The sequence below is a fragment of the Petaurus breviceps genome, unplaced genomic scaffold, assembly GCF_028583685.1.
Source record: "Petaurus breviceps papuanus isolate PSGF00001 unplaced genomic scaffold, PetGlider_PUasm1.0 90723, whole genome shotgun sequence".
Lineage (NCBI taxonomy): Eukaryota > Metazoa > Chordata > Mammalia > Diprotodontia > Petauridae > Petaurus > Petaurus breviceps.
In genome coordinates this window covers 322150-330222 of record NW_027187323.1, presented here as the reverse complement: position 1 = coordinate 330222, position 8073 = coordinate 322150, and the positions used below count along the sequence as shown (strand labels likewise).

General features: G+C 48.6%; 2 protein-coding genes across 3 annotated transcripts in view; both read right to left on the bottom strand.

Moving 5' to 3' along the window:
• Positions 1-8073, bottom strand: part of RPS25 (ribosomal protein S25) — a 58489-nt gene that overhangs the window by 28462 nt on the left and 21954 nt on the right. The gene's annotated exons all lie outside the window — the stretch shown is intronic.
• HYOU1 (hypoxia up-regulated 1) overlaps positions 1-8073 on the bottom strand; it is a 21662-nt gene that overhangs the window by 66 nt on the left and 13523 nt on the right. For both annotated transcript variants that reach the window (XM_069066630.1, XM_069066629.1), the window contains exons 17-26: positions 6873-7058; positions 6588-6760; positions 6414-6501; positions 6176-6298; positions 5828-5961; positions 5458-5542; positions 1036-1276; positions 868-933; positions 732-782; positions 1-592 (exon numbers count right to left, since the gene is read on the bottom strand). The exon at positions 1-592 is cut by the window's left edge and continues 66 nt beyond it. In XM_069066630.1, the coding sequence (XP_068922731.1) occupies positions 525-592; positions 732-782; positions 868-933; positions 1036-1276; positions 5458-5542; positions 5828-5961; positions 6176-6298; positions 6414-6501; positions 6588-6760; positions 6873-7058 (1215 nt within the window). In that variant the 3' untranslated portion in view covers positions 1-524. The remainder of the gene's footprint in view (positions 593-731; positions 783-867; positions 934-1035; positions 1277-5457; positions 5543-5827; positions 5962-6175; positions 6299-6413; positions 6502-6587; positions 6761-6872; positions 7059-8073) is intronic.

Genomic DNA, 8073 nt, shown 5'->3' with positions numbered 1-8073 from the left:
CCCCCCAAATAAGTGCACATGGGACAGCATTTTATTTAGTGGCCATGGAGATTTGGAGAGAGAGTGGGTAATGGGGAGGGTGGGGAGATCCAGAGAGGAAGATCAGACACCCCCAGGCCATCAGTCCCCCATCTCTCCTGGAGCCCTCACATTGTTCCTCACCTCTCTCACAGGCAGACCTTTATTTCCCAGGGTACAAAAAGGAATCCCTCCCTTTCCTAATGTACCCCTGTACCTGGCCCATATCAGCTGCCTGTCTGCATGCTAGTCCTTGCCCACTTCCTGGCATAACAAAAGATCTTGGGGGTGATTTTGAAACATTCAAGATGTGTTGCCAGGGCCTGGGAAAGAGGTTGCAGCTCCAATTTAACCCCTAATATCCCCCACCAGAAGAAAAAGGGAGCTGGGGGCTGCTTCTTCATTCTCCCTCCTCAGGAACCCCTGGGGGAAGACCCACCCCCTTCCCCACAATGGACAATAAATAGAGATGGTTGGGAGGAAGGGGATGATAGTGGAGGGGGCAGCTATAGCTCATCATTTGACCGGGTCTCCTGTGGCCTTGGTGGTGGCGGCTGCTCCTTCTGCTCTGAATCTATGGAGGGAAGGAAAGAGTGAATGAGGCAAGGCAGAAGCACACTGTCTCTTCCTGATAAGAGATCTGCCTCACCGATGTTTCCCCAGAGACGTCTATCCCTCCACCCACTGAGACATGTACTTAGCCCAAGGCTCACCTGCCCCTGGTCCACTCAATTCCAAAGGCTCAGCGTCCCCTAGATCAAGCCCTGCAGTGGATAGAGAAGGGATCAACAGCAGCTCAGAGGAGATGGGAGAAGCCAGCTCTAGGCCAAGCTTCCCTGGCCCACTCACCTAAGTCAGGAATCTTTGCCTTTTCCCCAGCAGCAGGTGGCTCTAGGATGGGTTCCACATCTTCATCTGTGGATCACAGGGAAGGGCAAGAAATGAGTGGCAAGGTGGCTCCAGGAGAGGTAACCTCCCCCCCAGAAGGGCCCCAGGGCGCGGCCAGGCATCTCTCACCCAGTGGCGGAATGACCTTCTCCTCCTCGGCACTGGCACTTTGATTCTGGGATGAGTCGGTCTGAGTCTTGTTCTGTTCCCGGGGCCGAGGCCGGGGCTTGGTGAACTTGGCCTTATTGAGCAGGTACTGAACTTCTCGGTCCAAAGCCAACATCTTTGCCTCGATGTCCTTTGAAAGAAGGACAGGCTTCTCGGTGGTGGGGAGTTTGGCTTGTTCTGCCAGGGTGGCATTCTTCCAGGCCTGGGGATTAGGGACAGGGCTCTGTCAGCAGACAGCCTGGTGCTGAGGGTGAGAAGCCTACCTGGGCACTCATCTCCCATGGTGCAGCTGGCCCCACATCTGTGATTTCATTGTAACAGGCACTGAGAGGCCCAGGGTCACAGAATGCTATGTGTCAGAGACAAGTCTTGAACTCAGGTCTTCCGGACTCAGAGTCCTCTGTCAGCTAAACCATGCTGCCTTTCCTGCTCAGCACTGACTAGGTTAATTTTTTTACATTTTTTCCATCTTAGAGAATATAAACTCCTATTGATTTTGCATTTGTACTTCTGGTGCCTAGCAAAATACTGGCACAGGGGGGCGGCCAGGTGGCTCAGCGAGTAAGAGCACCGGCCCCAGTGTCGGGATGACCTGGGGATCGAATCCGGGCTCAGACACTTAGCACCCACCCAGAAACACCTGGCCTGTAACCTTGAGCAAGTTACTTAACCCCAATTGCTTAAAAAAAAAAAATACCAGCACAGAGCAAACTCTTAACTGCTTGTGGCAAGAGAACTTTCACAAGATCATAACCCTGCACAAATCTTTTAACAGGTGCCTGCTCATCAACTGGCTCTTTTCCTGTTGCTGTTTTTTCCAGCCCCAACAAAAAAAGAAAAAAAAATTCACCTTCCAAAGCGCCTCCCTTTCCTTACTTCTTCCACTCCCATCCACATCCCAACCACTTTTCTCCTCTAAGTCTCGTGAATTATTGAGTCTGCACTCATTGTCTCTACTTCTTCCCATCCCCCTCACTTCTCAGTCTCCCTGTAACCCCTGGTCCTCAGGTCCATCCCTATCCTGAGACCTCCCCCACACAGCTGCCTCTTTGTCCATTCTCATCCTGCCTTTCTTGGGGCTCATGATGTCCATTTAAGCACTTGTCTATAATAGCTTCCTTATAAGGGGGAATAAATGATATAAGGGAGAACAGATTGGGGGAAGGGGTATTCAGTAGGCTTGCTATTTTGGGATAGGGGGCAGGGGAAAGATGGGGAGAAAAATGTGTAACTCAAAATCTGGTAGAAATGAATGTTGAAAACTAAAAATAAATAAATTGTAAAAAAAAATAAGCAGGAATAAATTTCAATATGAAACTGCATAATGAAAACTTTTAAACCTCCACATTTGGATTTGGATAATCCACTGCACAAAGATGGGGTGGGGAAAGTAAGGAACAGCTTGTGTGAAAAGACTCAGAGGCATCAGGGCACAAACCTCCCTGGTGAGTAACTACAAATTCTACTCGCTATAGCGATATAGCCAAAAAACCCTAATGTGATCTTAAGACAGCACCAAGAGAGATAATGCCTTGATTGAGAGAAAGAACAGAGAATGAAGTGTCCTTGTCAGGCCTTGCCTTGAGTGTGGTGGTCAGCTCTAGCCACAGTTTAGAAGGGACCCTAACAAACCAAGAGGCTGAGGGGATCTGAAGCCACATCACCCAGTCAGCTGAAGGAAACAGGTAGGACCCTGACTTACAGAAACCTAGATTTAGAGACAGATCTGGTCCAACCCACTCATTTTACAAATGAGGAAACAGAGGCTGAGAGAAGGCTGGGATAAGACATGTTGTTTGGCTGAAGAACCAGAGAGGAGTTACAGAGGGAGATTTTGGCTCAAATTTAGAAAGAAAAGCTATCCAAAAATCCTTCATCAGTGAAGGGCTTCAGGGGAAAGCTAGATGACCTCTGCTTAGGGCAGGACGGGATGACTTCTGAGGTCCTTGCCAGCCACGAGATTCTGTGATCTACCGCCAGCATCGAGTCACTGAAATCTCCTGGTATTTATCTTGCCAGTGTTTTATGCATTTAACTACATGCATAGTTGCATGTGTGTACATATATACACATACGTACACACAAATCCATATACAATAATAACAGAGGGAACCATTTAAATGGTTCTCCAGTTCCCTAACACTTTGATCAAAATCTAGACAGTAAGTTCCCTGAGGGCAGGGTAACGCCTTGCACTCCTCTTGGATCCCCCTCAGTCACAGCACAGGGCTAAGCACACAGTCCTGCTGCTTTTTCTCAGGGCCCCTCAGGGGGACTGCAGTTCTCCTGTGCTCTCTCAATTTGCTCCCCTCCTTGGCAATCTCATTTGCTTCCACGTTTCAACAATCACCAGCCTTTGCTCCAGACCCGCCCAACCAAAGCTTGGCACCCTCCGTGATTCCTCCCCATCCCTCACCTCCCATTGCCAGTCTGTTACCAGCTCCTTCCCATTCTACTCCACAGTGTTTCACATTTATTATCCCTTCCTCTTTCTTCTCATGGCCACTGCCCTAGGAGCACAGGGCCATGTTATACCTAGATGGCTGTGGAAGCCTCCTACTCAGTCCTTACCTTTACTTTCCCACCTCCAAATCCATCTTTCACAGGTATGCCAGATTAATCTTCCTTAAGCAGAGGAACATTGTCACTTCTCTGCTCAAAATCTTTCACTGGCTCCCAAGTACTTATTGAATGAAAGATTATACTTATTATCCTGGCATTCAATGCTAACAATCTGTTGCCTTGTGTGTGTTCTAAGTTCCCACCAAACTGGACTATTTGGATGTCTGGTGCTTTCCTGTTTCTAACTCTTTACTCATACCACCCTCTCCCTGAGGGATGCCCCCCTTCACCTCCACACTGAGATCTCACCTGTCTTTCAAGTCCTCCCTCCTCCATCCTCTCAGTTAGAAAAAACATTTCTTTCCACAGACTTAAAACTTACCACCTACATCCTGTTTCTGTATTTTAGCTTTGTTGGACACTCCTTTCCTGAAACACCAACTCATGAGGGCAGGGAGCTGGTCTTAATTCTCTTTGTATAAATAAAAGACTCCCAACACCTTTCATACAATGGTCTCAATGCAAGAGGGATAGCCTAGGAATCAGGAAGACTTGGGACCCAAGATCTGCCCGGGACACAACATACTGGCTTTGTGAGCACAAACCTCTCAGAGCCCCAGGCAGCCAGAGATCTAAAACAAGAAGACAGAGATAATGGGCAGTTCTGCCTAGGAGTGGGGGGTGGAGAGTTCCCTCTATGCATGAAATCACACACCCTGACAAACAAAAAGCTCCCCCTACTACCATAGTACTGTAAACACAGCAGGGACAAAACACTTTTTCCACTGAACCCCATTCTCCTTGGCTAGAATGTATTCTCCAATTTGACAGATCTGTCTTCTCCAATCAGGTACATCTAAATAAATTCTCCTTCACCCTTTTGGCTTCATTTCCAAATACTCTGGATGGTGCTCCTGCCTCCTGTGCTGACTGAACCAGTTGCCTGCTAAAGACCTCATGCCCTGGTCCCTGGAACCTTCTCTTGCCCAGAGCAATTTCTCCTGCCTCTGAATAACGACCAATGACGGTACCATTCTACTAGCCCTCACTCAGCATGAAGCTCCTGGATTCTGGAAAAAGCTGGGGATGTGGAGTCATGGGACCAGGGTTTGAGCACAGGCCCTGCTGCTTACTATTTGTGCAAAGCATTCTCAGGACCTTCATTTCTTCACCTCTAAAATAGAGGGGTTCAACTACCTCCTACTGAAAAAGGTCTCTTCCTTCTAAAAGAGCCCCAGATTTTGTGACCCTACAAAGCAGAGGGTGTGAAGCCAGCAGGACCAAGGTCTGAGGCCTGCCTACTTGACTTAACTAGTCTTCAACCTCTAACAAATCACACTTCCTCTGTAAAACAGAAAAGAAAACGGCTGCTATTAACTAGCACCAACTGCCAAACCTCATGAAGAAAGAAAGCACTTAGTACACTGCACAGCAAAATAAATGAAGAGGGCCATTATTCCCATCTTCCCATAGCTTTTATCTCTTACATGAGACTAACCTCCTCAGGGACACAGAATCCTCCTTCTATTGGCTCTTATCACACTATTCAGATGGCACCTTAATATTCACAAGGTACTTTACACACGTGATTTCATTCGGTCCTTCCTTGTGAGGTGGGTATTATTCTTCAAATTTTACAGACAAGAGAACTGTGAGTGGTGAAGTGATCTAGCCAGGACCACAAAGCTAGGCAATGCTAGACAAGTTCTGAACTCAAGGCTCTGACCCCAACTCCAGCCCTCTCTTTACCAAACCTCACGCCTAGGCAGCCGACCTTGAGCCATGCCCATGCTTGGTGGGCAGCATGCCTGGATCAATTACCCCTGTCTCATTGATGACTTTTTCCAGTGTGTTTAGCTCCACTTCAGTGAAAATCTGGTCCATCTCCGGAATTAGTCGGGCACCCCTAGAAGTCAAACAAGAGTTGGTCAGTTCAGAGTCAGAGGGCTAGGAAGAGGTAGAAAGAGAAAAAGAAGATCTGAGAGGATGAGAGGGTAGTGCAAAGAAGACTGATGGATGCTCAGGGAGCCACTCCAATGCAGGCCATGGGCCAGTCGCTCATATAAGATGCTGGTGTGAGATGGGAGGACTTCTCATGCTTTGTGAACACTGAGAGTCAGGGCGGTCAGAGATAGAGGAAGGCAGGAGAGGCTGGGGCAGAGACATGGGCATGGGATCTTCAGTTGCTGACCTGAGGAAGATGTTTGAATGATTGAGGAGGCTATCCAGGGCTGCCAGCCGCTCAGGCCACTTCTTTCGCTCTTCCACACGGAAAAAAAGCCCCCGACACAGCTTCTTCAGCTCAGCCAGCTTTTCTTTCAGTTCCTGATGGATGGTGGCAGGGAAGACAATGGCCCTGGAGGTCCCAGCCTCCACTTTTCTGAGTATTTCCCCCTACAAGCCTGAGAATCACAGCCCTTGCCCCACCCTTAGCATCTTAGCAACTCTTACTATTTTATGGGGGGTAAGGGAGGGTAAAAGGGGATCAGACAAGTTTTTGGAATCCAAAGCAGTGATCTCTGACCCCTATGCTCCTCACCTTGGTGCTGGCACCAAAGCCCTCATCCTCCAGCCAAGCAGAGGCTGAACTAAGCTTCCCAGAGATCTCCTCTCGTTCTTCCTCAGTGGACACCTCCTGGTACTCTGGCTGGTAGAGCTTGTCCTGGGGACACAGAAGACATCTTTGCTGAGGGCAGAATGGAGTGCCCTCTCACTCTGGGCAAGCAGAGAAGGACAGCCTGCAGGCCGCCTCGGTTACCCTCTTGCACACCACTGACCTGGGTTTCAAAGATGAAGGCCTCCAGACTGTTGGCTGACTTCTCCCTTTCCTGTTTTTCCAAGTCTCGAAGTGTCAGTTCCTGAAGCCTGGGGGGTAGCAAGTGTGTCAGTTCCAGGAAGATGCAGTCAGATGTCCCCCCTGCTCCTCCCAACCACCCCTTGCTGAGACTCACTTGTGCACAGAACGTGCCAGCTCATCCTCCGGGAGGTCAGGAAGGTCAAGCACAGAGAGTTCAACTCCAATTTCCTCAACCATCTTCTGCTTTCGGGCCACCTTTGGCTTCTTTTCCTCCTCAGAAGGCTGTGCTATGCCCTCCAGCCCTGGCTCCCCTTGGTCACTTGGTTCCTGGGAATTGAAATATAACATGAAAATTTCTGGCTCATACCCAAGCAGCCATGGCTGACCAACCCTGCTCTCTAGACCTCTTCATAATCTTAATTCTCTCCTTAAAGCTCACCTGAGCCTCGGTTTTTTCTGCATCATCCTTTTCTGGTGCAGCCTCTCCCTTGGGGGCTGCGCCATCGACTGGCTCGGGGGTTGGAGGCTGAGTGTCCCCTTCGCCTGGGGCCTTGGCTTCCTCTTTGGGTTCTGCCTGCTCCCCAGGTTCCTCCTTGCTCCCCTCAGCTGGAGTCTCCTCTTCTTCCTAAAGGGGGAGGAAAGAGAAATCACACCTTCCCAGATACTATTGGCTGGGCCTAGTCACAGACCCTGAGCCCACAGTTTAGGTCACCAGACAGCAAAGATGCAGAAACACAAAAGGAGTAAACAAGACCCCAAGAATGCCTGGGGTTATGACTGATGCAGGCTCTAAGGAGAAGGAAGCTTTGGTAGTGAACTTAGGCCCTGGCTTAAGGTTTTCTTCTCTACTTAATTGCCTGCACTATCCTCTGGGAATTCAGCATCTGATCCCTCCCAGCAAAATGACCATATAGCTCTCCAACCTGATCAACAAGACAGACCTCTTTATCTGTACCAACACACACACACACACACAGAGTTGTGTCATAGAACACTACTTCCAAAACCCTGAAACAGGAAATCCCCCGAATAACAACCTATCCTACTTTTCCATTCTCTCACCCACCCTAAAACTGCACTTTACTCCCATACAAATTTTTCAAGAACACTTGAAGCTAAGTAACAAAGATAAGATAAAAATATAAGCGGGTTAAAAATATCAGAATGACAGGTTCCTGGCCAGGTATGAAGCATGCACAATAAGGACTCATAAAAATCTATGTGGGGGCAGCTATGTGGTGCAGTGAATAAAACACTGGCCCTGGAGTCAGGAGGACCCAAGTTCAAATCCACCCTCAGACACTTAACACTTATTAGTCATGTGACCTTGGGAAAGTCACTTAATTGCCCTGCATTCCCCCCTCCAAAAAGGAAAAAAAAATCTATCTGTTCAGTCTTGCAAAACAAAACCCAAACTACATCTTAAAACCAATTTTCTTCTGTTGATGCTACACCATAGCAAAAACCACTCTATGAATAAAACTGGTTCACCATCCAAAGGACAATGGCAGGGCGGCTAGTTGGCGCAGTGAGTAGAGCACCGGCCCCAGAGTCAGGAGTACCTGAATTCGGTTCTGGCCTCAGACACTTAACACACACACACACACACACACACACACACACACACACACACACACACA